General features: G+C 38.7%; 3 protein-coding genes across 4 annotated transcripts; 1 reads left to right on the forward strand and 2 right to left on the reverse strand.

The window, feature by feature from the left end:
- Positions 1-435: 435 nt before the first annotated feature.
- On the reverse strand, positions 436-20,120 carry LOC146460641 (mitofusin-2-like). The gene is made up of 19 exons (XM_085088019.1): positions 19,765-20,120; positions 16,856-17,098; positions 16,298-16,380; positions 16,139-16,177; positions 14,803-14,911; positions 13,085-13,192; positions 12,718-12,825; positions 12,536-12,581; positions 12,128-12,198; positions 10,562-10,683; positions 9,590-9,716; positions 9,406-9,510; positions 8,904-9,006; positions 6,903-6,966; positions 6,094-6,250; positions 5,673-5,885; positions 4,010-4,206; positions 2,452-2,586; positions 436-2,079 (listed from the first exon to the last, which is right to left on the reverse strand). The coding sequence occupies exons 1-19, from the start codon at positions 19,987-19,989 to the stop codon at positions 2,004-2,006; spliced, it is 2,331 nt and encodes a 776-aa protein (XP_084944145.1). The 5' UTR covers positions 19,990-20,120; the 3' UTR covers positions 436-2,003.
- A 1,112-nt stretch (positions 20,121-21,232) lies between these two features.
- LOC146460642 (uncharacterized) lies at positions 21,233-26,106 on the forward strand. Of its 2 annotated transcripts, XM_085088004.1 has the most exons (4): positions 21,233-21,434; positions 23,385-24,267; positions 24,660-24,941; positions 25,510-26,106. In XM_085088004.1, exons 2-4 carry the CDS (start codon positions 23,466-23,468, stop codon positions 25,683-25,685), a joined length of 1,260 nt encoding a protein of 419 aa, XP_084944130.1. In that variant the 5' UTR covers positions 21,233-21,434; positions 23,385-23,465; the 3' UTR covers positions 25,686-26,106. The 2 variants fall into 2 exon arrangements, with proteins under 2 accessions (XP_084944130.1, XP_084944131.1); XM_085088005.1 differs by lacking the exon at positions 21,233-21,434 and having other exon boundaries at positions 23,156-24,267.
- LOC146460643 (uncharacterized) lies at positions 25,985-27,692 on the reverse strand. The gene has a single exon (XM_085088006.1). It carries the CDS (start codon positions 27,522-27,524, stop codon positions 26,427-26,429), a length of 1,098 nt encoding a protein of 365 aa, XP_084944132.1. The 5' UTR covers positions 27,525-27,692; the 3' UTR covers positions 25,985-26,426.
- Between the last annotated feature and the right edge of the window lie 219 nt (positions 27,693-27,911).

A 27,911-nucleotide genomic window follows, 5' to 3' on the forward strand; every position in this document is an offset into this window, starting at 1 on the left:
CTTGCCTGTACCCTGTTCACCCTGACTGATGTTCTGTTCCGTTTGATGTAAAAAGATCTCGGAAGGGTAGTAGAGCACCTCTCGCTCAGCCACGAGGCTCCGATTTCCTGAAAGGCTACAAGGATTCATGTGACGCCGACAAGCAGTAGCCGAGGACTAAATCACCAGCTCTACACACTAAGGACATGCAACAGACATGAAACCAACATGTACACACGACTAGGAAATGTTATTTCCATCGCAGGTCCCCTGTGCTGATAGTTTGAAAGAGTGACACGAATTTCCACGAACGTTACGTTTGGCCCTATGACTTGGGAAGAGTCGCCGAGATCCCAAGTCCAAGTCCTTTGTGACGTGTTAGGGAAGAATAAAGTAACTCCGCCATCACGGCACCGCTTTTAAACACTTTAAGCAACAAGTAAGAAGACTGACAAGTTTGCAAGTCACAGTTTAGAATTATTCCAACAGAAAATACATTTTCCCTTAACAATGTAGACTGTTACGCCTATGTGGAAGGTCGTTTTATCGAGAACGTCAAAAGTAACGCTTGCAAGCGTAAAGAAGCACTTTTCTCTAATCTCCGGGGCACCTAATTTATGGAGCACATGTTCTAAAACCATTTCCAGGTGCGCTTAAACCCCTATTACAGTTTGAAAAAGTGAAAGACAATTGGTATTATAAGAACGTATCACTCAACAGGTTTCATTTACACTTGTTTTTCATCAGAAGTAATGTTAATCATGCCACCAGCGTGAATCGAACCCTTCCGAACAAATACAGCTGTCGGAAGCCAAGCTAATGGCGTCTGGCGTAGCGGACTTGTTCACGTGACACGCATCCTCTAAAACATCCGGGATCATCATTAAAGAAGTTCGCATGCAGTGTCACGTGATCTTAGCTCAGCAGTTCAGTTGTTAAGGAAGTCATGGGTTCAATGCCACATTCGTGACGTGATGAACATTAACTGAGCTTGAAAACGCCATCTGTCATTATTTACAATTAAAAAACAAAAACAAACAAAAACTTTCGTGTGCTTCCTTGTTAAAGTCCTAAAAAGGAAATGAAAAAGACTGAAAAGCAAAATTCAATAAAGTTTTCTGCTTCTTTTATAACTATACCGTCAATGGGTGCCTTTAAACTCCACAGGCAATCAGGTACCAGTTAACATATGACAAATCATAGCACTATAGGTTACCTTATAAAGAAATAAAATTATACAACTTAATAGTTCTTTGTCGCACCGCATCATTGAACCAACGATGGATGTAGCCACATCAAAGGTTCGTAATAAATTTCTTGATATTTCATAAACTTTTTTTCTTGCAATTTTGGAAGAAAAAATATAAATTAAATGCCAGTTAAAGATACTTTCCAAAGAAATTAGCAAACTATGCAAATATGAAAGTTCGCTCCGTATACAGACATCACAAAAACAACTACATGGGCAGTATTAAACAGCTACAAAAGTTTGGAGGGTTGGTGACTGGAAGTTGCACGTCAGCCATATGACAGCGTCCGATCCAAGCCGGAAGAGCGGCCCCCAACAAGGGGCGGTAATGGTTTGCGAAGGGCGCAGAAGTCTAATCCGAAGAGAAGTTTATATCCAAGACGAAAACCAAAAAGTCGTGCCTCATGAATGACACATAGACATTTCACGGACGGAAGCTTCAATCGCATGCAAGAGGCGGCTGTTGGAAGGACAAAGGTCAGCGGTGATGCTTGGAAGTAGAACGTCAAGGGCGACAGCACGAATAGGGGACAGCTTTAGGGTCCGTAGAATTCAAACCAGTAGCACTTTTATTTACATTGCTTCAAATTAAAACCGCTGCACTTTATCTCCAGCATTAATAAATTCAGTCAAGAATCTCTTGACTCAGGCATTTTCCATTCTGTCGTTTCGCGGAAACGAACACAACAGGCCACCATTTGAAAAGTTCTGGAGTATGCATCCGTTCATTGATGCTTGTGCTTTCGGAATGGACTGATATGCGAATGACAATAGCTTACATCTTGCTTTTGGCTAAACCAAACTCCGTAATAAACTGCGACAATTCACTCTCAAACCAACTTGCTTTGTTCCTGAAGAGAAAAGGTGCAACTTAGTAAGGTCAATGACTGCTGTCACTTCTATAGACCGAGTGAGAGAAAGCGAACCCTGGGGAGAGAAAGAGCGAGAGAGGAGCAGGGATTGGGATCGAAAGAAAGCTATCCACACCAACAAATCAACATTTGGGAAGTGAAAGATTCGCGCAAGATTTGTTTTATGTTTATTTCTAATTGCTCGAGAAAGTTAGGCCTATTTTTGTTTAAACTGCCCAGAGAGCAAAACGAAAAGAAGTGCGAACTTGTTTCCACATTCAATTGAAACTGCATTACCATACATTGCTAACTGGCAAGAACAAATACAATCTTCCTGTCACCTGCAGAACTACTGCCTTATCACATAATTACCTCAATATCTTAGCATCGTTTTCGATCTTCTCTAATCTGGTGATTTCTTTGTAAAGCTCAATGATGTCTTCCTCCAGTGTTTCCTTGGCTCTTTGTACTAGAGATTTGAGTTTAACGAGTGAGGACGTCAACTCCCTGAAATAATACAAAAATAGATCGATATCAGTCAATAAAAAGTCATCTATTTCGCTAAAACCTTCAAATTACAAACAACCTGTATATTTAGTAAAAACTAAGATGCGGCAGGTAGATTAAAAGGAAATCCATCACCATCAAAAGAACAATAAGGTTGATTTCATTAAATTTTCACAATAAAGTAAATTTGCACACGAGTGACAGGTGGCTCACACGGCCAGAGCTTAACCCTGATTCCCAGCATGAAGCATCTAGGAGTATTATTACACCACCCTGGATGGGATGGTAGTCCATCACAGGATCCCCAGCATGAAGTGACTAGGAATAGTATTACTCCCACTGAATGGAGTTTTAGTCCACAGGCTCCCTGTATGAAGTGAATCTAAATGCTGCTTAAAAATTTTAAAAATGTAGAATGCCGCCTTGTGGTCGGCGATGTTCGCCCACTCATTGCCGTATGTCTGTTTGTTTTTCATTTGTTTTATTTTTCGTACAAAAGTATTTGTTGCACATTGTCTCCTTCCACCCAGGTGCATAAAACACATTAAATTAAGACGATAAGTTATATTGATAGCATCAATAAACATACATAGCGCTTTGGAGAGCACGTTTCCTGAATGTTATCGCACCGGGTAAGGCGCTTAAAACAGGACTTGCCAGGATTTACTATAACTGTAAAACACGTCTGAAGAATACCAAGTACTTAATTATGGAAGTAAACAGTGATGAGACAAACAAGCTAAGCTCCGGGATTAACAAATAATCTTACAAAACATGTTAATCCTTCCTAAGCCAAGTTATTCTATGTTGTTCTAGTTTTGATGGTGAAATTCCTAACTGATATCTGACCATTAAAATGAAAGCTTTTCAGACGTTGGATGAAACGCTAAAGTGTGGCCATTAAAACGAAAGCTTGCGCAGAACTTTGCTGTGATGCTTGTGATTACAAGGTACAAGGTGGTTCTAACTTTGCAGTTTCGACGCGTCCCCTTCATGTGGCGCTATGCTATATTTCGTGCTCCTTACTTCTTCGTGCTGTTTATCATGTTGTTCCATTATCTCCTCCCCCCCCCCTCCCCCCGCCTAAAAGAAAACCTTGCTTCCTAACTAAACAGTGTATACACATGCCAACCTAACACAATACGCAGGGTATTGCTTCAGAATATGGACAGGGGGTGCTTGGAGCTTCCCAGATCGTGATCGAGTGCTCTCATGACTGGCAAATCAAGGCAACTCAGCTATGCGCTCCCGTGAAAAGGGAAACAGGCATCCACGACAGTTAACACAGTAGAGAAGAGGATTTGGGAGGGGGGGGGAGGGGGGTGGCGCTAATTCATTATAGGATTTTGGGCAAGTTTACCCACTCCTACCACAGCTACAACTCCATATGGATAACATCTGAAATTGAAGTAGACAAACGTACTGTTGAACTTGTATACTGCAGTTGGCGCTGGTGAAGCTGACAACCAATTGTAACTTTTCAGTAGCATACTCTACAAATTGTCGTTTGAAAGCCTTCTCTTTAGCGCTGTTGGTCCAGCGGAGTCTCTCAATAACATATACACCACTGTAGAGACCACCACACAGGGCAATGAACTTCCACCCCACTGTCTTCCACATCTGAAGAGGAAGGATTTTAATGTTAAATTACGTTCAAAACCAAGCTAAGGAATGAATTCACCGTACAAAATTTAGCAAAAGTGTGAAGTTTCGCGGAGATCTGATGTCAAATCGAGGAAACATAAAATTAAAAACAATCACGTTTGTTACAAAGAAATGTACGTCGTCCGGGAAGTACTGTCCATATATTCCTTCGTAACATCGCTAAGTGCAACCTTCTTTATTTCCTCGAGTTGCCAGCAGATCTTTAGGAAACTCCATACTTTCCCTAAATGAAGTATGGAAAATTTATTCATGAAGTCGGTTTTGCAAACTGTGCTATGATATTAAATGGAAGGTTGGCGATTTAAGTTTCATCTCTGCATTGTGCTGACATTCCCCGGGTGTAGAAATGGAATATCCTGTAACGGACAAGCATCAATATAGGAGAAGTGTAGTGATACTCCAAGTCGCTTCATGCAAGAGATCTGGTTAACTGGACATATGTGGCAGAACCTACGGGTCACCTAGGGCGCTTTCCATTCGACCAAAAATTCCGGAATGAAATTTCGAGTATTCCATGTGACGAATGGAACAGTATTTTCCGGTTGGTTTGAACCAAGCCGTCCCAGTCCATCACGTACCAATTTTCGCGCGAATATACCAAATAAACAGGGGAATCAAAAAATGGCGGACTTTTTGTCTATTTTACTTGCTTTAGAGTTGCTCGACGACTATGAAGTTGAAATAAGCGAAGTATTGGACGAGGACAACGACATAACGCTGTTCAGTGTGGGTAGCTCCTACATGCGTAGGAATTTAAACCGAGTCCGCGACTACTTTGAGGGCACGATACCTCTCTATTTTCCTGACGAGTTTAAGGGTCACTTCAGAATGACAAGAGAAACTTGCGAGTTGTTCACTCGCGCCGTCATGCCCACAGGAAGGATACCACTTGGGAATGGATCTGGGCGAGCTGCCATCCCACCCCCAAAACTTTCCTCTGGTGCAGTGGAAGAATTGGAAGCCATCATGAGTTCGATTTCCGGGCTCTGAGATGCTGGCCGCGAGCAGGAATGGTCGAATGGAACGGAATTTTCCGGTTATTCCGATTTTCCGGAATTTTAGGCCAACCTCGCGAGGTACACTCAAAATTTCGGAATGAAATTCCGGAAAATGTCTGTTCCATTCGCTCCCAAACCCGGAATTTCCGGAATTTTTGGTCGAATGGAAAGCGCCCCTAGGCTCGTTCAAACCTTTGTATTAGATACAGCCTTTACCTCGGGGGCAACGGGAGAGGACACAGGGTGGGAGAGAGAGGAGGAGGTTCATTATGAACACGATGAGGAAGGTTTATTTGGAGGTTAGTTATTAAACAGTAATGTAATTCATCCTTTACTGGATTTCCGATTTCATTTAATAAATTACCAAATAACCATCGCGAGTGCCCCTCTTCAGTAATCTTACAACACAAGAGGAATCCTTACCAATCCCCCTATGATGACCACTAATGTGCCAGTCCGTGACGTCAGCGAAGCGAGTCCCTGGATAACAGCAACAGCGACCTCATCACCCTGGGGCCGCTTCATTATCTCGCGTGACGCGCCGGCCTGGGAACTAGTTCCCGGTCTCCCCTCTGCAGAGTGGGGCTGAGCATTATACTGGGCAGTGGGGATTAGACTCTGGACATTTCTTTGAAGCTGAGAATGAAAAGAAGCGATGAGAAGTAGTTTAATCTTAGCATGCAGTTAGTTTCCACACATATTTTTTGTAGTCTAGTCGATTTAATTCTTTGTTCAAATCTACGAATAATGCAAGCATCAGTTCTATGTGGTGGTTCAATCTGTAAAGGAAACTGATAAAACATGAACCAAGGATAAAATTGAAGTACAACAAACAAACACTTACATTAGCTCCCAAAGCAATAGCCAGACCAGCATTGTGCGGTGCTAAAAACTTCCTCAAAATCGCCTGCCATCCAAGACTGAAGTGGAATACTATATCTTCCTGGAAGTCACTGCAAAGGCTGGCTACATCCAGTTTGTAACTTGCTTGGAAATCAAGGCTAAAATCAATTAGAAAGAAAAGAAGTAATTTGATATGCTGTGGAGAACAAATTTTGCTGGAATTTTATACATGTACATCTGTCATTCAGTGGTGAATATTTGATATTTTACTATAAACCTTTTAAATTGCCAGGAAGGACTGTCATGTGCTCCTGAATTGTAAGCGTTTTTAGAAATGCTAGTGGGTGATCCTTTGAATTTAGCCCGCTGATCACGACACATTCAAATGAAAGCTACTGAGCATTGCTTTCATGCAACTCTGTGTGTTGTTGTTCACAAGAAGGAAAACATGGTTCTAACTTTCAAGTCTGTGGAGGAGAACCCAAGTGTCATCATAAAATTACGGTTACTGAATAGTATCTTCCAAAGCTATTATTCTGCTAAGCAAGGTGGGTCTACATGGATGAAATCTTTATGTAACCAGTCAAAAGAAAGCGAGAAGTACTTTCCTGTGGTACTCTTTATTAAGCTGTGGTTCTACGTTTTGAGTCTATGGATGAAATCCTAAAGTGTGACCATTCAAATGAAAGCTATAATGTATGTAGCAAAACTTTTCTGTAATGTTTCTATTGGTGTACAAGGTGGTTGGAACGTTTGAGTGTACAGATGAACTCCCAAACAGGAAGGTTCTCAAGTAATAGTTATACTCACGTTGGGGTTCCAGGTTCAAGAGATACTTCTGGTGATTCTGGTGGAAGGAGACCGCGGAGACGATCTAGAAAACAAACCATGTTTAAAATACAGTATTTTGCAGTCCATGAACTGAATCACATGATAAGTTTTTAGATACATAATATACAACATACTGTAACACAAAAATAATGTATGTAAGCTTATTCAAGAATAGCAAATATAAAATAGTAACTTAGTATAAAAGAAAATAAAGTCCAACAGCTCTACATATTGGAGTAACTAGTCAAGTGAACATAATAATCTCCATTAATTGCTTTATAATACAGCTGTAATAAATTTTATTATAAAATTTAAAACCATAAGTAAGCTAAAAACCTTTTGTTATGCAAGCATGTTAAAACCAGGTTTCTGATTAACAGTTATGGAACTAAGAGGTCAAGTTTCCATCATTCATCATTAAAATAAAAATCAATGGCAGACAATGGAGACTGAGACTGTTGCTATTGCTATAATAATAGAAAATGCAAAGGAGTGGTATAATTCTTTCAGGAGACAACAAAATGGTTTGAAACACAACAGGGCTCGAAATAATTTCCCGAGAGAGTCTCCGGACACGATGACCAGCCCAATTCATTTTAGCTCGGTCACGTACCGTTTCTGGCCGGTCAAATTATGAAAAATAAATAACTCTTAAAACAGGGGCCCATGAACCAAAACTGGCGTAATATATTTCCAGAAAAGTTAGAGCACTTTAAACCACTCATTGTCAACAACAAAAGTAAATTACAGCAGCAAAAGGAAAATAAGCTTATGTGTATTAATACGTACCGTACACTGTCTGTAAGACTAACCCGCAACACGTTAAATATCGTTATCGTATACATTAAATTTGTAAATAAGTAAATGCACAGTAAATGCCTCCAAATATAATGATTTCTGGTGTACGTATCACGGTGTGAGATCTTGATCCTAAAACTCCGCCAGTAATTAAGGTGGCCGAACACAGTTTGCGTGCGCTTTACAGATTCTGTTAGTGATGCTATTAAGCGCGCGCTAGGGTTGTGGTAAGCAAATACCATCGATCCCTCGATTTTATACTAAATGGATATTAAGGTAAGTTTAGCTCTTAAAATAACTCAGTTTCTTGTTTGTGAATCCTTCTTCATTTATCGCCGAACAAAAAAAGTGAGTTCACGAAGAGCAAAGCCTTTTTGTACGCATTTCGTCTTTGCTGAGAAAATCTAATTAAAAGCCACGCATGCGCATTTGAGCAAAAAATTGTGACTGGTTGTTTTAATGGAAATGAACTGTTTTCTAAGGAACCGCTCATTAGAATTTCGTGAAATTTGACAAAACAGTAGTTCTCTAAAAGCGTAACTCGCCTACAAACAAAAAACAAAATCTAACAGAGTGTGTGTTCAAAAAACATTAAAGTGCAAAACCAACATTTACAGGAGATCTCTCTGTTAAAAATACATGAAAGCAGCGTCACTATGTCAGTATTTTGTGAGTTTTTCTGGATACAAAAAATGGAAAAAATCTAACGAGTGCATTTTCTAAAAATTAAGGAAAACCTTTATTTGTGGACGGTTAATAGCTTGCTGTGTTGCCATGGCAACGGCACCTTGCTCAACGAGAAGTACCAAAATTTATTCTTTCTTAGTTAATTTTGCACCATGCTAATTTCGGGTACTCAGAAGTACGTAGTTTTCAAAAAATGTTTACTAACACCTGCATACTTGAAAACTGTGTTCGGCCACCTTAATCCATGTTTATACTCATTACAAGAGATTCATCGAGAAAAGCTTAGTAACCAGGCATTTTTTGCATTGGCATCAAACTGAACAAGGCAAGTGCAAGGGAAGAGACAATGTTTCATTGGAGCGGTATGGATAAGTAATACATGTGAAGTACAGTGTACCACCAATAGTGTGTTGTTGTTCCAAACTATTACTTGTTTCCTTGAACTCCATGTAACAAAACCAATTTTTTACTTCTTAGATAATTCACCTAACTCACCTGCCATGTCTTTCTGTGCATCACTAATGACTTGAGTCTGAGAGCTGGAGCAGCGTGCTGTCATATTCCTTCCCAGTCCCCTCTCCAGGTGGTTGAACAGCTCCTGGATGTTGAATATGTAAAGGTTTCTTTCTCTCTCAGCCAAAACCACCCAGAGAAACAATGGAATTTGGGTGGGTGGATGTAGGGGCTTGAAAACCTTAACGTACAAGTGCTTCAGTGGATGGTCAAAAGCTAAATGTTTACCCTATTAAATTTTCATATCACAATGCTCGATGTCAAGTCCATATTTTAAACCAGCAGGCAAGGACATTACCCACATACTCCATTCTCCCAACTGGTATAATAGATACATTTCAGAGAACATTTGGAAGAATATGACTGTTGACTGTGAGAAGATGACTCCACCAACTTTATAACATCCAACCCCAATTTACTGATGTTTACCCAAGCCAATATTTTCATCTTCTTTCTTCTTTACTGTTACAAAGTTTAACATTACCTTTTTGTATGTTTTGAGGAAGCCAGGATGCGGATGGAAGGGATGATCAAACTCATTCACTAACAATCCTAATCTACCAATCTCCTCAGTCATGGCTTCAGTCACCTGGGAGACAACAAACAACTCCATGTTTAAAAAAATGAAAAGGTTTGTGAAAATTTGCCTGGTAGACACCATGCCTCACCTGTCCCTCGACTTTAGCTGTTATTTCCTTGATCCGCCTCTTAGCATCATGAGTGCAGATGTCCAACTGTTCCTTCACATATTCCAGTCTATCCTCCTGCTCTTTCTTGGCTTTTTCCAGTCGGGATCTATCAAAATAACAATCATAATCACTAGTACTGTGCCTTTAATTTGCACATGAACTCTGTTCCTCATCACTCAACCAATGACTGAACTTTGTGCTTCTGTTAATCATTATTGTAGGAGTCCTGTAAGCCAGAATACAACTCGATGTTGCTGGATTGAGGTAGTTTACTAACTACTTAATAACCGAGAGTAAGGTTGTTATGGGAAAATCTCAAACTGAGCCGTATTGATTGAGCGATGGCGTGGTCACTACGACTAGGTAGAGGTTTCAGATTTCCCGTAGTGACTGAATGGTCGAGGTTATTAAGTTGTTTATTATATGGCTTTCTTTTCTTTTCTTTTAAGAAAAAAAAAAGCATTTCAATTCAAGCCTAACCCTTATTTTGCATAATCCGTAATCGGCCCGTGAGCATTACGGGTTCGTAATGCACTGCTCTGATCTCGGTCTTAGCGAATCAGCGCACACATTATATCGGCCACTAGCCTTAGCCATATAATAATACATGGTATTGTCTCAAGTACAAGTAGCAAACCACTGGGGAAACTTAAAACAAATGCTGCGGGGAGGGGAGGGGAGTAGTATTGCTCCTTCATGTGTGTGTAGTCACTTTTTGATTAGGACAGTGCACCAAACCTAAAATAAGAAACCAATATTACATGTAGGCTAGAGCTGGTAAAACAAGTAGTATATGTTTTTAGTATAACAATGTTTTGGAACACCTCAGATCACCAATTCAAGAAATGCACTGATCCTATAGGTCCAGATCTGGATTTAAATTTAAGTTTCTAAAGGTTCTTGCTGAAAAGATCCATATTTAGATTTAGAACACCACAGGTATTTACTGACCTCTGCTGGAATGCACACCCAACAATCTGCTCCATAATGACCTTCACCATATTAGCAATTTTGTGTCCACTGACAGCATGAGATTCAAACTTGGTTTGGATGGCTGACTTGGAAATACACTCCTGAAAGAAACATTGCAGGATATGGCTCCAAGCTGATGCAGTGTATTGCCAGTGGTGATGGACACATTGAGTGGCTTATGGAAAGATTCAAAACTTTGCAAGATTATGAGACTAACATTTCTCTCTGCAAAGTTCAAGGCATTTGCACTTTTTGAACAATAAGAGACTGGAAACTCAGTTTCTGTAAGCCTGAGACTTTCAAAACTACAAAAGAGAGAAAAATTGACACAGTGTGGAAGAGAACAACACTGCAAGATAATGTAATAATACAATGTAAGGCTGGGGAAAGTAACTGACTTTTGGAAGCTCAAGGAAGGGCACTTAAAAATAACCACTTTAAAGAACAATAATAGAAACTGTAATACTTTAAATACTGTACTAATGCAAGTTTGCACGTTGAAGCTAGCATCACGTCCATATCTTCAGTATTATATGTACTTACACATGAGATACTAGAATACGTGGTTCACTTCAGTAAAGGAAGTAAAAACATGGTGCTTATCAGAATTGGAGCTGCCAGCACTAAGTCTTGTGCAGTGTGGGGGAAGGTTCCAGACATTTATTATAACGGGGTGTTTATTAACGAGATATGTCCAGAAATGCACTCTAATGAGATTCATGAACTGTATGATAGACATCACAAGGTGTCCCCTAACCTTAATTCTCATTAAAACACACATAATTCTGTCAAACATGAAGTCATATGAAACCAACAAAAAGGCCAGTTTTATTATATGAAGTACCCACATTCAGGGTTAGGTACATTTCTGGACATAAGTGTTATTAACAAAACAACACTTAAAGGGGAGCACTCACAGGAAGGAGGGCATTAAATTGAATCATTATGATATCTGAAATATAAACTTTTGTGCTAGCCTCATTTTTTAAAAGACCATTGATCACCTCAACTCTGATGCAAAGACTTAAGTCAATATCGAAATTTTAGTGCAAAGATCACCAGATGCCCACCTTATAAAAAAAAACTACATGGCCAATTCATCAAACATTAATTTTTCAAGCACTTTATGCCCAGAAAGCCCCTTGGCTAGAAGCCTGGTTAACCAGCATTGGAACAAGTGTTAGAGGAATGTAACAGACTTTGTGAACATGTGACATCAAACAATATTCGCACAAGTTATAACAGTGGAATGTCAAAATGAATTTACATCAGTGGAAGTAACAGTGAGAGTGGAAGTGACAGGGTACAATGATGTTCAGATTCAAAAACCTCTAGATATTACTGATTACGCACACAAAATGAGAAATAAATATTGTTTTTTTTTGGTTTTCAGAACAAATGGACAGCACATAGAAAAGAAGAGAAAGAACTGAACAAAGGAATAAACATTTCCAAGATGTACGTTAACCTCAAATTTACCTGCATTCAAAAACAAAGAACTAAAGAAGTATAAGACTTGGTATTTTTAAGAGGTAATGTATGTACCTCAAATTTGCGTTCGAAGTTTTCAAACTCCAGTTGCCGGGCAGGGAATCCTTCAACGTGTATGGCACCACCTACAAAAAAAAAGCACCTTCTGCATTAATCTACATGTAGCATAAACGTGCAATTTCTCATGAAAGCGATTTTATTCTCAAATGATTTCATGTGTTCTCTTTCAAATGACAGCACTACTCTCCTTGTGATGATGTTTGTATTTATTTCATGGTTTGAAATTATAGTGTATTCAAACCATTTTAATCATGACTTGTATATGTGCGTATGTTAATAGAATCAAAGGAACCTAAGACCTGATTACTATGTAGCTCTCTACCACTGAGCTACAGGAGACTCATGGGAGCTAAGGCCATGAAACGAGGTTTGTGCACTATAAAAGAAAAAAAGCATCTTCACCTTCTTGAGGCATTCCCTTGTGCTTCTGCATTCTTGTCATCAAAGTCTGTTACAAATAACTGTTATTCAGTTTCTTAAATTAAAAGAGACTTTAACAGAGCTAATTTCCATGGTAAACAAAAAATATGCTTTGTTTGTCAGAAGTAACTATTTTAACAGCTCCATAAAAAGGCATGAGTCACCTCCTTGGCAGAGACAAAGAACACTCTGTCCTCAGCCTGAGCTCTGTCAACACACTTCAACTCATCAACCAGGAAACTGATGTTTCTTTGAAGATGTTGATTTTTCACCTAAAAAGAACGTACAGTATAAGAAAACAAAGTAGAGGACTATGAAGTAGTGGGGCATACAAACAGTTTTGGCATGAGAAAGTCATGTGCATATACTGATTGGAGAACTAAAACCTTGACTTGTTATAGTCATGAGCAAAAATCGACGCAGGTTACTTGACCATTGAAAATATAACACTTCAGCAGCATAACAATGTAATCTAAAGTAAAAACATGTACAAGACAGTATGCTGTAACTCCGTACTGAATGTGAACTCACCAGCTCCATTGTATCAGGTTCAGATGCTGATGCGTCCCATCTGTTGTTCAGGATGAAAATGTTTGGTCGTGAAAGACGTTGACTCACTTTGTGAAAGAAATTCTTTTCCTACAAAGAAAAAGGTTGTACATTAATTTTCTGCATGACGTACAATCTCATATCCAGAGTCCTACAGCTTGTTGGCCAACAGTTGGTTGTCAGGAGAGACTCTGAAGAATTTGAAAAATATTAAATTTTTTCATTGGCTGCCCCATTTAACAGCTTGCATTGTCTTACTGCAGAAACCTGCAGTAATAAAATTCCAGTATCCAAGTCTCTCCTGGGGACCAACCGCTAGCCAAAAGACCCTGAGGACTCTGGATACAGGATTGGCTTTAGACTATAATAATGATACAGAAAGTCCCTTATTATTTTTTACTTGAACTCAAAATTGTATTTTGTGAAACTGGCTATACTGTATATAAAATTATACAGAAATAATAACACTAAATGGCACATCTTACAGCTTCTGAGAAAGGTGATCTTCAAAGGAAATCTTTTTTACCTGCTGGTAATGTAGAATCTTTTTTCTTATATTTAATATACATCAGGCCCCAGTTGTTCATAGGCCGGATAACTTTATCCTGTGGATAAGTCACTATCCGACTTTTTGAATCTGTGCAAAGATTTCAATATTTCCTCTTGTACAAGCTTTTATGCACACTCTAACCACATTTAAGTTTGGGAGTGTACGAAAATCTTGGACAACGTTTAACGTGAAGTATATTTTAGACCCTGAACAGTGCCTTATCCAGCGGATAAAGTTATCCGGCCTTTGAACAACTGGGGCCAGATATTTATAGTTCTTGAATTCTTATTATTTTTATAGAGTACCCAATTAGCTTCCTTAGCTAAATCCAAAGATACTTAATTATAAAGTTGATGATGATAATGGTGCTTGACTGTTTGCTTACACAAATACATGAAAAGAATACATGAAAGCCAATCTCTCTGCAAAGACCATGTCCCTTAACCCTTTAACCCCTAAGGCAAAACAACATTTTCTCCAGATCCAAGACTTCAAACTCAATGTCCATGTATGATATACCATTTTAAAGCTACCCATGAGTGTATTTCATAACTGATATAATTATGAATGAGAAAAGTTATGGCTCTGAGATAAATGGCCTTAAAACGTAAAAATTTTAAAGTTCAAAAACGTCCCAATCCTTGTGTATATTAGGTATATACCCCTGAACTTAATAGCTTATTTTGCAGTTCTCAACAAGTTCATTAATATGACAGATGTCTTAAGACCCACAGCTTCTAGGGGGAAAAAGTTGCAAAGTTATGGGGGTGGTCAACCATATCATATATGGGAGGGGGTTATGGTTTTATCCTTTCAATGAGTAGATCTTCACAACACCATCTTGGTGTCAAAAATTCATAGAAATCCGTCAAATATTGAAAGAGTTATGGCATTATGTGCCATTTGGCACTCTTAGGGATTAAAGGGTTAAATGGATCAATTTCCATTGAACACAAGAAACACACACCACACCAATTTGTTCCATTTGCATTTTAAGATAGCCTTGAATAACACCATTCAATTAGAATAAAGTAACAGCTACCATGTTGGTCACATGAAGACTTCCAGAATCCTGAAGAGTTGTGGTATATAAATGTGCAAGCCCACTTTTGCACTGTAATTTATAGTAAAAGACAAGTACTGTACATACCGTCACCATCAGCGTTGACTCCGCATTAGCAACCAGTACAAACACATCTGCGTCCAGACAATGCTTATCAATCCATAAGTCAAGATCAGGGCTGACATCAATACCAGGACTAGAAAGTAAACAGAACAATGCCTGGTCCAAAGTGCATTCAAGTATGCATGGTTTCACCAAAAATTGAAAGTTAGAATCTTGTGGCATATCAGCAGAGCATCACATAAAGGTGCTCACTGTTGAATGATCATATTAATTTTTATGATTTCACCAACCAGTATAACCTAACATAGAACAGTTAACGATAACCAATAAAGTGATCACATGAAAGTGCTGCTTGGAAGCTTTTGTTTAACCGATCACATTTTGGGATTTTGTATGCAAAGTTAAAATCATTCTGTATTGAAAAGAAAAGACATGACTTTGATTGTTGCATGAGACTGTGATTAACTTTCAATTAATTCCCACACAACAACATCAACAAAAACAAGAACCACAACAATGACCTTCATTTATACACAAATAACGATGAATGCATAATGTTGTGGGGGAAGGGGGGGGGGGGTATTGTGGGTCAAATTAGACAGGGGGAAAAAGGACATGTCAACATTTACAGTGCAATGACTTCAACCGGGCCCACCCAAGGTTTTTTAACCAATCAGAAGCCGATTCATTGACAACGAATTTCCAATGAAATCCATATCTAAATTTAACTTAAATTTAACTAATTTAATAGTTGGATCTGTCACGTCTGCTCCCACCGCCAAGTTATATTTAGGAATGAATTTGACTGGCTTTCAAAACCACAAAGTTGAAATACTTTGATAACGAATCAGCTTCTGATTGGTTAAAAAACCTTGGGTGGCCCTGGTTGAAGTCACTGCACTACTGTAACACAATTTTTTTATTCCTACAGAATTATATTAAAGTGAATTAATATTAAAAGCAAATTAAACTACAGCGGATCCCTGTTAATACAACCAACTTCAGGCCGTGAAAATGTGGTCAAGATAACAGAGCAGTCAATCATTAATGAGGTTAAAAAACTAAGGAAATGACTGGGCAGAAAAAATTGATCATGATAGTGAGGTGGCTGTATTAATGAGGTGGTCTTAAGGTGGGGTTCCACTGTACATTAGATTTTGTACATGAGACTAACACAAGTTAAATTTACCTTGTACAGTACAATCAACTGCACCACATTTAACATACATGTAGTACTATTGTTGGAACAAGCTTTCTCAGAGTAAACTCAAGTGTCTTGAGCAAAAAGCTAGAATAATTATTTTTACTACATGTAGAATTAATAAAACACGAAATTGTGTTCACATATTTGTATGTGTACCTGTCAACTAAAACCACATCTTCGGACAGCATTTTACACCTAGAAATTAAGAAATTAACAGAAAATGTGATTATGTCTTTGTTTAATGAGTTAAAGCCTTTAAGCAAGGAGGAAGCTTTTAAAACAGAGCTTTCAATATTATTAGAAGTGTACACCAACCTTGTTTTTGGCCAGAAAACTTGGACAAGACTACTATGCTCAAGTTTTTCGTCACACAAGGCATGAGCCAGTTGAGATAACGACTGTTAAGAGAAAATAACCATATCAAAAGTCAGTATACTTATGCCCAGGTAATCAATAATAATAATAATAATAATAATAATAATAATAATAATAATAATAATATTTATTTATATGGCACAAATTCAACTATACAGTTTTCAAAAGCGCCTCACATATATGAGCTGTATATAATACTAACTAATAATAACAGTAGGAAAATCAAATCCAAATTTACATATAAAATTAAACAGTAGGAAAATCAAATCCAAATTTACACATAAAATTAAACTAGCTAACTTAACGTAATTATAAGATCAGTTTTGCGATGAGAGTATTATGACATTCAACAATCAGGAATTTTAAAATCCACAATTTTGAAGTCTAGGTGGTCCCAGCTGTTATGGAAACAGGTCTGTATTATTAGGAGTTGTACCCATGAATTTTCAGATGCTACACAAAATGATGACAACCTCAATAACTCAGTGAAGATATTACCTTGACATTCCTTTTATCATTGCTGTCTGGAGTCAATATGTAGGGATCAGGCAGATCAGAGCCATGAACACTCAAAAAACAGTTTGTAGTGTGGCCGATACCCATTGGTAAGATCTTATCTTGTAACATGGCATTTACTGCAGTACTCTTTCCATTGCTGGTGCGACCAAAGAATGCCACTTTCATTTGATCCCGTGCTAGAACCTCTGATATGCTGCAAACTTGGGCTAAAAAGCCTGACACCTGTTCGCAAGAAGAGAGAAAAGCACTTATGAAACTTGAAAGTGTTTAGTAGCTTATTTGATTCTTTCCCCTTGTTACATTCGTTAACTGATTGGAAAGTTCTACATTAACTTGAAGTCAACTTGGCACATGACTTCATGTTGTATAAATGACTCACTTTTGCAGCCTGAATGTTTCATGCAAAAACTAATATTATTGTAATTAACACAAAAGAAATTGTTCTTAAAAATTATAAATCTAAGGAATCCCAAACTTTACCTCCCTCGCTTGGGCTCAGTTGAGTTGTTGAAATTCCGACTAAGCAAAACCTGGCTTGACATGAACTTTGAATCCATTTCAATTTACACTAATCTGCAAACTAAGGTTTTTCCAAAATATTTTGGGCCCTCAGTTTTAACTTTTCTTTACTGATACATGGAAAGTGCACCATAAAGGTGCAGTGTCACAGATATTTACTGTGCCTATGGATAGCAAAAAACACATTTGTGTTGATGGAAAGTTAATATAATGATTCGGTGATGCTAACAATTACCCTATGAGTATACATAAGCAAGTATTTATTACCTTTTGGTATGGATGGCTTGGATAAAAATTGATTTCAACTTGAAAAAATTGGCCAATTTTTGCAAGTTCTTCATGGGTACATGTATTTTGGAGAAATTGCTAAAAACTTATTAATACTTTGTTCTTCATTGGAGAAATTAGTTAAATTTTTTCCTCCCGGTGCTCTACAAACAATTTCATGTTAAAGAAAAGGTTTGATCAAACACAACAAAATCTCTGTGACAGTGCCCCTTTAAACTAGTAACAAGGTGAAGATGTAGTTCCATAAATTAAGGAATTTTTGCAGAAGTTTGTACGAAGAGGGGCAAAACTTGCCTATATCTTCAATACTTTAAAAGATACTGACTCTGAAACTTTAAGGTGCTCTTTTCAGCAGCACTGTATGAATGGTTTTTCAAGTTCTTTTCTGAGCTCTGATCGAGATTGTTTAGCTCCCCGGAAATTAGATCTGCCAAGACCAATGGGGACAGAGCTTTTTCGGTAGCTGCCCCATTTTTATGGAACTCTCTTCCCGAAAGCCTAAGGGCTGTAAGTAGTGTAAATATTTTTAAGAAACAACTGAAAACATATCTTTTAAACAAGCATACTATTGTGTAAGTATTTTTAGACCATGCCCTTTTTAATTTATTATTAAACATAATTTTGTTCCATTTTGTAGTTTTAACTATCATATTCCCTGCAGTTTCTTTTAGATATTTTTTAACTTATTGTAAAGCGCATTAGATCATATACATATCATGAATTTTGCCCTATATAAGTATTAAATTTATAAATTTATTTATATTATTCATTACACACCCACAGTACGTATGTTTTTGTACATCTATATAAGGAAGTAAATTCTGATTGGTTCTTAAATTTCTCAAAAATCCTCAGTTGTGGAGCAGAGCTAAAGGTGATATGCTTCTGATTATAATGCATCTTATTATAGTGTTTTACTGGAAAAAACACCACTCAAAAAATTCATATAAGGCTACGTCTGGGACCTGAGTGGCCCATTTTCCATATCCTCACTAATGAGGATACTGATGACACCACTTCCTGCTTTTTCATGGTGGCTTGTGCAAACAGTCGGTAAAAAAGGCAAGCGATAGATTTGCCTATAGAATTAAAAGAAAATTACACAGTGGGTCTATGATATTATTTCTCGTGTTAAAACAATATTTTACTCACTCACTAGTAACACTTATTCCTAAATATAGTTTATACCACTGGAAAATAAAATTCATCTCCACACGTCATCATGTATTATAACCCACCCATTAATTTTTGCGCGATTTTATTGGCTACTTTTCGTCACGTGGTGCAAAATCACAGGACAGTTATCATGCCATAACCCCCCATCTGCGTCAATATTGTCCTCCAGTTATTTTTGTCAAAAAGAAACAAAGCCAGCAGAAAAAAACCACCTCTAGAGTTTCACCTTTCCATCTTTGTTATTTTACATGGAAGAAAAATAAACAGTGAAAATAAAGTTAAAGTTACTGAAACCAATTAAATGTACTTGTTTACGTCAATCGCGTGTATCTGCCATCAGATCAACACTGGCTTTTTTACGAGCCGTTTTTGTGCAATATGAAAAAATTAATGGGAAGGTTATAAAATAAATAACCCCTTTCTGGCTTTTCAGTATGTCGGCTGATAATGTCTTTAGCTGAGAGATTGTCCTCAAAATTTCACATTTGCCCTCGAAGCTTTGCCTCTCAGCCAAATATTCATTTTTCGGACAATCTCTCAGCCGCGAAAATTATCAGCCGACATACCAGCTGCCTGAAGGGGTTTATTTACTAAATTCCTCTTTATATATGCTTTGAGTGGAGAACTTATCGGATTGCCCAAAACCAGATATCGGCTCATGTACATGTATACACAATCCAAGATCAGTCTTTATAGTTTGCACACCGGCACATAACAAAAACCTTAGCTTAATCAAGAATTAACGAATGTTTCACAAAGCTCTTAACAAACTATTGTAATAACTTAATTATTTGCAAATGTAGATATGCATCTATAGTGCATCCAGGGATTTTCGGTTCGAAAAAGTGATGGGTTTCAAAGTCTAGATCTACAAAGGTTTATAGCGGGAGTCTAGTGTAGCTTACCTCCCTAGAGAACTTTTCGATATCTTCGTTACTGTCATCAGCTATTTTACATCCCAGCAGAAAGTTGTTACAGTCCTCGAGAAACTTCCCGATGTCACCAAAAGTAGAGTTAATCTTCTGCTTCGCTTTAACGAAGTTGTGCAGAGGGGAAACGCCATTTACGCCGTTCATTTCGCCGTCCTTCATGGACAGCGCTCGTTTGAATTGTGCCGATGAATTCCTCATAATGGCAAGCAAAGGATCAAATTTAAGGTTTGATTACCGATTTCTTCATAATACAACCATTATAGGTTCAAATCAAAGCACATGCAGAAGGATCGATAAATTTCAGTGCACCATACAATATTTTACGGGTCGAGGCATAAATTTCAAGGGGAATGTGCTGACCAGTTTAGCCTTTGATGCGCCGTCGCCATTCTTAAAAAAATGGAAACAAGCCAAATGCAAACAAAGCAAATTATAGAGTTTGTGAGCGGCCTTAAGCTCTTAGTAAATTTTCACTTCAAACTATTTTCTAGCTCACGATTACTTCTATCTATATTTATTTATTTATTTATTTATTTACTTACTTACTTACTTACTTACTTACTTACTTACTTACTTACTTACTTACTTACTTACATATTTATTTATTTATTTATTTATTTATTTATTTATTTATTTATTTATGTAATGTCATTAGTTGCAGTTTGTAATGTCATTAGTTGCAGTTTGCAATGGACTGAACTACGGGGAGCAGATAATGTCAAATGATGTCTTAGAAACAAATATTCATTGCATATTTATCAGCCAAGTAAAGGTCGTTGTACATTTATTTTCTTTCAAATGTGTTCACTTGTCGAAGAGTGCAGTCGAATCAACCAACTTTCTAAGAGTTTGATTCCGCACCAAATTCGACTGACTGAACGACAGAATAAAAGGCGCGGTAAAAAGAAAGACTGGGAGAAGAAAAGGTTAAAGAAAAAAAAGGGGTTTAAACAAACTGTGATAGTGTTAGCTGAGGGCTCAAAGATTAAAAAGAAACCAAGAAAAGTGTAGTCCACGTGGGTAAGCGCTAGAAAGTGGGAGGATAGAAGGGAATCGGGTGCACGCGCAAAGCGAGGGAGCGTGCTTCCCTCGTTTCGCGCATGTGACTAATTCTTTTTTATATATTACCTCCAGACTGAAAGAGGTCGGCCCTTTTCGGGTGAAGCCTACTCATATTGTCCACTATAGGGAGTACCCTCCCTCCTCCGTAAAAAAAGGCCTTATATAGCTTGATGTAGACTGTAAGCAGTCCCTTTCTGGATAGTCGAGAGGTCGCGCGAGATAGCCGAGCACTAAAAAACTGGAGCAAAGGAGCGGAGGAGGGCTTGGGGAGAGGCGTGTAAAAGGGGAAAGGAAACCTTTCTTTTCCTTCTCTCCCCCAGTCTCTACTCATTTATTTCTCCTCGGTTCAGTCTCGCTGCGCTGTGAGTCTGACCAGAAAGGGACTGCTTGCAGTCTAAGCTTGATGCTAAATAGGAACGAAAGCGAAAATATGCTGTTAGTCACGGATGCACAGACATGGACAATCACAAAGCGATATTTGACGTAATCCTGCAAATATTTGATGAATTAGCACAAATTTGTTCACTGTATAAGAGAGCCGCCATAAAAGAGAACAAATGTTTTCATTTATGATCCTCAAGGTAAGTCTGTTCTTCTAAATCTAAAGACTAATTTCCAAGTACCGATTTACCGGCCCGATGAGAAAATGGGTCCAATTGTCATGCATATACGATCCGAAAGGAACTTAACCTAAATCAGATCTAAGGGTAGGTTGGCATGAGGTTAACTGATAGCTGAGAATACAGTATGGCCAAAATGTGCTTTCAGTTCTTTAACTGTTAGTGAGCTACTGACGAGTGGTTGGTCATCAAATGTTGGTAATTTCTCCAACGAGACCGTAATCACTCGATGTGATCTGTATTAAAGAGGCTGGTTTCCATATGATCGCGGATCGCAGATCGCAGATCGCAATAAGGTCTGCGATCGTCTGCGATCCTGCAGAAGATAGAACCATGTTATACTTAAAGGCTGGTTTCCATATGATCGCAGACCTTATTGCGATCTGCGATCTGCGATACGCGATCCGCGATCATATGGAAACCAGCCTCAGTTACTGAAGTGACAGCCGTGACAATGTAATCCCAGTAGTAATTATGCTAAGGACTGAGGATGTATCAAGCTACTAGTTAATTTTTTTCTCTCTCTTTAGTTTTTTCAGATAATGAAAGTACTCTAAACCCAGCAAAATAAACCACATAAAATGCTAGGGGATGCAAAAGAAAGATTAACGTAACTAAGGCTCATTAAAATACAGGAACTTGACCCTTCTTTGCAGACGCTCCTTGGCTTCGTCACGCATTCCTCACTCACCGTGACGAGCCCCAAAGAGCGCACGAGTAAGCACATTCCTATGGTTCTTTCCGCTGAGCGTTCGAGGTTTCGTCGATGTCCGACCGCATCTTCGTTATGCAAGAGAGAAACATCGCTGTAGCATCGGCTTATTTCCTATTTTTATATCGTGGCTAGAGTTAACGAGATCTCCCATAGAAAAACCTCTATTAATGAAAATTCTATCAGTCTTTAATATACAGCCGAGTGGGTCTTCCTTTGTGGCTGTTCAATCGGGCAATCCCTACTCAGTACTTGGATAGCTTTGACATGCGCCACAGTATTTTAAATGTTGGTCACTTTGCTGAAATGTCGACGCAAAGTGGCTGTCTATCAGCGTTATGATACTGTCCTCTTAGTATTTTAAATGATTACCTACTGAATTAAAACAGAGTACGCTAATTAAGATTTCTTTGCCCGTAACCAGGACTAGTCTGGACTGTACGCGGCAATATCTAAGAGATCTTTCCTTAATCCGGGATTGATTAGTGAGCTGGGAAACCAACACCCTGCACATCACGCCGAAGAGCCTGGTGGTTTCCTGAGGTCTCCTCCCCTAACAACTTGCTGTATATTTTTAATAATTTGTTAAACGCATAAAGGCAAATAAATGATGATGATGATGATGATGATGATGATGATGATGATGAAGAGAAGAGATGTCAATGTGGAAATAACGCAAATTCCGGGAAAGAAATACAAGGTTCATTCAGTTCATGACGGAGAAAAACTATGAATTTCACTCCTTCTGAATATGAATTCAAAACCTTCCCCCCCCCCCCTTCTTCCTTCCCTCCTTCCTTCCTTCCTTCCTTCCTTCCTTCCTTCCTTCCTTCCTTCCTTCCTTCCTTCCTTCCTTCCTTCCTTCCTTCCTTCCTTCCTTTCTTCCTTCCTTCCTTTCTTTCTTCATTTATTCATTCATTCATTCTCTCTGTCTCTGTCTCTCAAACCTCTGTCGCCGAATTTAGGGATTAAGTAACGGCAGGAGCCATTGAACCCCTCACGGATCGGTGTTCAATTTTTAAGCCATATTTTCCCGAACAATCCGAAAATAATGCGGCATAGAGGCTTCTGTTCAGTGCAAATGCATTATTCCCCAAAATAGCTTACCCTTCCTGGCAGAGTTGACAACACTCGGATCAGAGCCACACAAGTCACTTCATAGTTAATCATCTCAACTAATACATTTCTTGTTTTCTCAGTCTTTTTTAGGCGGGTTACTCCACCAAGTCCTAATGAAAGTTGCCGGATGAACGAATCTTAAAGAAAGGACCACAGAAACAATGACCACTTTTACTTCAGAACAACTCAACTATTGCAAGTTTTCGGTTATTGTCCTTGATGAGTTCCCGAGGGCTGTACGTGGAGCATTTGATTACATGTGGAAGACCTTGGTATCCCGGGGTTCATCTCGTGCGCCGCCTTGGGATGATTCAGACGATGTCACGAACCTGTTCCGCCAAAACGAGGGGAAAAGCTCAAAAGTACCAACACATAAATCCTATAAAGAATGGGACTGTACAGATCTGTTTCAAGCCACTCTTTTCGCGAAAAGCTTTGCAATGCCAGACGGAAGTGGGCGGCGAACTTTGAGTGAGTTGTATGTGAAGCCTTGTAGGTTAAAAAGCGGTACATTTCATCCCTTTGTTCGAAGTCCAATTGGAAATGACGCGCAAACGTTTGCGTTAGCACTGGATCAGCTACGCTTGCTGCGAAACGCTCTTTTTCACCAGACTGATTCACGAAATATTGACAAGGCAACCTTTGATCGCTTTGTTCAGCTGGCAAAAGATGCTTGCTCAGCCGTCGGACATGACGTAAGTAAGATTAACTACATCGGAAGTCTGGGTGAGGATGACTTTCCTACCAACAGGATCCGGCAGTTGGAAGAGGAACTACAGAAAGAGAAAGGTGTTGCCATCCGCTTACAACAGTTGGAAGAAGACATGGTGAAAATTAAATCTGAAGTGCGAGGGATCAAATCCACAATGGAAGATGAGATGGAGAAACTGAGATGTGAGATGCGAGAGGTCGAGACCAGGGTTGAAAAAGGAATGGAGTTCACCAGCTGGCAAAGTAGAGTCGGTAAGCTGTCCGGCTTATTTACTTTCCTTTAATTTTGGTGATACTTGTTAAAAGCCTGGGCCAAACGGCGATCATCATCATCATCATCATTATTATTACTCTTTTTCTCCTCTTCCTCCTCCTCCTCCTCCTCCTTCTTCTCGTTCTTCTTCTTCTTCTTCTTCTTCTTCTTCTTCTTCTTCTTCTTCTTCTTCTTCTTCTTCTTCTTCTTCTTCTTCTTCTTCTTCTTCAACGGTATTTCAATTCTTGCACGATTTGCAAGACACGATGGACGGTGAATGAGGCAGTTAACTAAAATGCATTAGCAATAACACATGAATATATTTTAATTTGGAATCAGCATTGAAATTTTATGCATTCAATTAATCATTATTTTAATGACTTCTTTTCAGTTCATGAATCCTACGATGCCTATATTTGTTTCCCAAAGAAAACTAAGTTGGCCAGAGATTTTGTCCTTAAGGAACTCGTCCCAAAACTGGAAGGAGAACCGTATGGTCTGAAGTTTTGTTTGTGTGAGCGAAACGTTGGGCCTGCTGACCATAGTCTGATTGCTGAGGCCATCGTCCAAAGGTGCAAAAAGTTTCTAGTGATTCTCTCAAGTGGTTTAGACGATGGTGACCGCAGAACAGGTACAAGCTTTGAGTTGGATGTCGCAGTAGGAAATTTATCAGGTAAGTTGAATGATACTTCTCTGAAGAAACAAAACTTTACAAATTTGGTGCAAAAATATGTATGAATCTTTGGTTCGATTTGGCGGAAGACAGTCTGTTTTCAAAGCTAAATAAACCTGAAGAAGAACTGTGAACTTGACAAACAGATAATGCCCAAGGGAAAACATTGTTGCATATTTATAACTCAAATTTATTCGTTGGCAGAGTGCAGAAGAATCAGCCAACTTTCTGCGCTGTTTTGACTAGCTGACGCCTGGATAAAAGAAAAGAAAAGAAAAGAAAAGAAAAGAAAACAGCGTTTTAAAACGAACTGAGATAGTGTGAGCTGAGGGCTCAAAGATTAAAAAATAACCAAGAAAAGCGTAGTCTGCATAGCAAGCGCTATAAAGGGGGAAGATAGAAGAGAATTGGGTGCGTGCGCGAAGCGAAGGAGCGTGCTCCCCTCGTTTCGCGCTTGCGACTAATTCTCTTCTTTTCTTCTCCTTCAAAGCGCCTGTCACGCTAACAAAAGTAGCGATTGCTGGCAACTCGGCTTTCAGAATGTTAAATGTTGCTTTATCTTCCGTAGGGCGAAGTGAACGACAACTTATCCCAGTTCTTATCGACGAGTCCTACAGAACAAAGATCCCACCCACAATAAGACATCTGACATATGTGGATTACCTCAGGCAAGAGAAAGACCACTTCTGGAATTTGCTTGCAGTTTCTCTGGGTTGGAAAACAGCTACGCTTACCAAACAATAAACCATGGTGTAGCTGGAAGGGATCATCTTTAAGAAGTTGAACACAACGACAGGATACTTGCTTTTATATATGTATGGTGAAATACACTACAGGCAAATTTACCGCCATTTCGAGTTGAGATAAACGTACATAAACCTGACGCAAACTAAAGTGGACTCCGATTAATTAATTAATTAATTAATTAATTAATTAAGTAAGTAAGTAAGTAAGTAAGTAAGTAAGTAAGTAAGTAAGTAAGTAAGTAAGTAATTCCTATACCTACGGATACCCACGCATTCTGGGAAAGTGCCAGTCGGAGCTACTTTAATGGATATTTATACCTTATTTACTATATGTTAACATGATACTTTGTAGATTTCTTTTCTGAACCTTCACATAGTTGTCTATTGTACGGTTAATAAAATAACACAAACAAGTTAAACATCTATTGTTTGTTTTATCAAAATTTAAAATAGGTTTCCTACATGTGAAATGTCCAAAGACGAAATCGGCGCGATGGTGGCCTTCGGGATTACCGAGGTTTTGGTATCAATGTAAATAAGTGTCCATGCATATGAAAATAATCATGATAATTTTATAATTGAGCCAAACGTTTCTCTACTGAGAGTTTGTCAACAACGCAGCAGTCAAACTTGCGACTGGCACGCGATTCCCATGCACACGACAATTTCTGAGGATCGTGCCATCGCTCAGCTTTCAGTGATAAAATAAAATAGCTCAACTTTTCTACTCCGGGCGAGTTTATAATGAAAATCGTCGGGCATGAAGCTGGTAACGAAATGAGTTTGGTTTGTTTTCGCTGAGATGTTCTTCGGTTTGATGGTCACCTGTTTCAATATTTGACATTTCGCTGCTGCGAGTAAATCGTTCCACCCCATGCGTTGGAAACTCGTATTCCGTAGTGAAATGACCACGCAATGAAGAACCGCTCAAAGGACGCATTTCAATGTCTGGCGAAGGCTCGTTGTTTTCTAAAACAATATCGGGCTTTGCCATCATGTTAGAAGTTTCGGGACCAATCAAATCATCCTTTCTTTTCTCGTTTATTTCTTTGTCAGTTTTCTCTTCGTTTTTTCCTTCAGGAATTTCCACTGTTTCTTCAATTTCACATTCAGGAATTGGAGGAAGCTGAGAATTTGCATCTTGATTTATTACTTCGTCGTTTTGATTATCGAGCTCTATGGTTTTACGGCTAGCTTTCTCGGAAAGGGAATCCAGTGAAATTTCGTTACTTTCTAATTGGTGTGGCTTGATTTCTTTCTCAGGATTGCTATTTAAAGCAATGGGCGGTAGAGCAAGCGCAGTTGGTCTTTGCCGTTTCAAGTAAACTGCTTCTCTTGGTCGAAGATAAATAGGCTGACCTTTAATCTCTGTCAAAAATGTTTTGGAAGTAGCGGCGTCCGTCGCAAAAGTAATCGGTTTAGAAGACTGTTGTTGAAGACTTGGTAAAGAAGGGTTTATTCCCCACCTTAGCGGTCGGTTTACAAGCGGTCTTGATACGCCAAGAAGTTGATCTATGTAGGAATAACCTACACCAGTGACCATATGTCTTTGACGAGTGGCGTCGTTTGAGAGTTTGTTGAAATGTTCGCGAGTTGGAAGCCGTTGAGACGAGTCCACAAAGTTTCTCGAAAGAGTCTCAACCTCGAGCACTCTGTCGTTAATTTTTTGAAGTTTTCGTTCGTACACCCGCATCTGAGAGTTCAAGCTTTTCACTTGTAAGAGCTTCTCCTTGTTTAAACGATCGATTTGACTTTGCAGAATTTTCTCGCTTCTAAAGTTCATCTTAGCGACATAATGTTCTTCATTGTGATGCATTTGTCTGGTTGCTTTAGCCATTGTTAAGCCTTGTGATAACACTTTTTACCTTAAGACAACAAAATCTTATGAACACAGTACTGCTACATACCCTTGTTAACGTTCGTCGGGAAATGACGAAATGCTACACTCTTGTAATTGGAAACAATTCGCGCTTGGAAACGTGACAACACAAAATACTATACATTCCACAGAATAGGATTCATTACACCCCACTTATATGATAATACCAAGACTTTGTAAACAAAGATGTCTTTGTTAATCTCAACTGAAGTATAACGGGGACAATTTGTTGTGTATTTATTTTAAGTTTGTAACACAAGGCTGGTTCTAAGCTCAGTTACTTTCATGACTGATATAAAACAAAGATTAACTGAATGCATCAACAAAGTGCGAAAAACTAAGATT

This window comes from Pavona decussata, unplaced genomic scaffold (genome assembly GCF_977016875.1).
Source record: "Pavona decussata unplaced genomic scaffold, jaPavDecu1.1 SCAFFOLD_210, whole genome shotgun sequence".
Classification (NCBI taxonomy): Eukaryota; Metazoa; Cnidaria; class Anthozoa; order Scleractinia; family Agariciidae; genus Pavona; species Pavona decussata.

Excerpts from the sequence above, each read along its gene's own strand:
- LOC146460641 (XM_085088019.1), bottom strand. The coding sequence starts at position 19,989 with ATGAGGAATTCATCGGCACAATTCAAACGAGCGCTGTCCATGAAGGAC. Across the intron at positions 9,007-9,405 it reads TCCTCAAAACATACAAAAAG|GAGCTGTTCAACCACCTGGA; the intron begins GTAATGTTAAAC and ends TTCAACATCCAG. Across the intron at positions 6,251-6,902 it reads CTTGAACCTGGAACCCCAAC|CCTTGATTTCCAAGCAAGTT; the intron begins GTGAGTATAACT and ends AATTGATTTTAG.
- LOC146460642 (XM_085088004.1), top strand. The coding sequence starts at position 23,466 with ATGACCACTTTTACTTCAGAACAACTCAACTATTGCAAGTTTTCGGTT. Across the intron at positions 24,268-24,659 it reads CAGCTGGCAAAGTAGAGTCG|TTCATGAATCCTACGATGCC; the intron begins GTAAGCTGTCCG and ends ACTTCTTTTCAG. Across the intron at positions 24,942-25,509 it reads CGCAGTAGGAAATTTATCAG|GGCGAAGTGAACGACAACTT; the intron begins GTAAGTTGAATG and ends TATCTTCCGTAG.
- LOC146460643 (XM_085088006.1), bottom strand. The coding sequence starts at position 27,524 with ATGGCTAAAGCAACCAGACAAATGCATCACAATGAAGAACATTATGTC.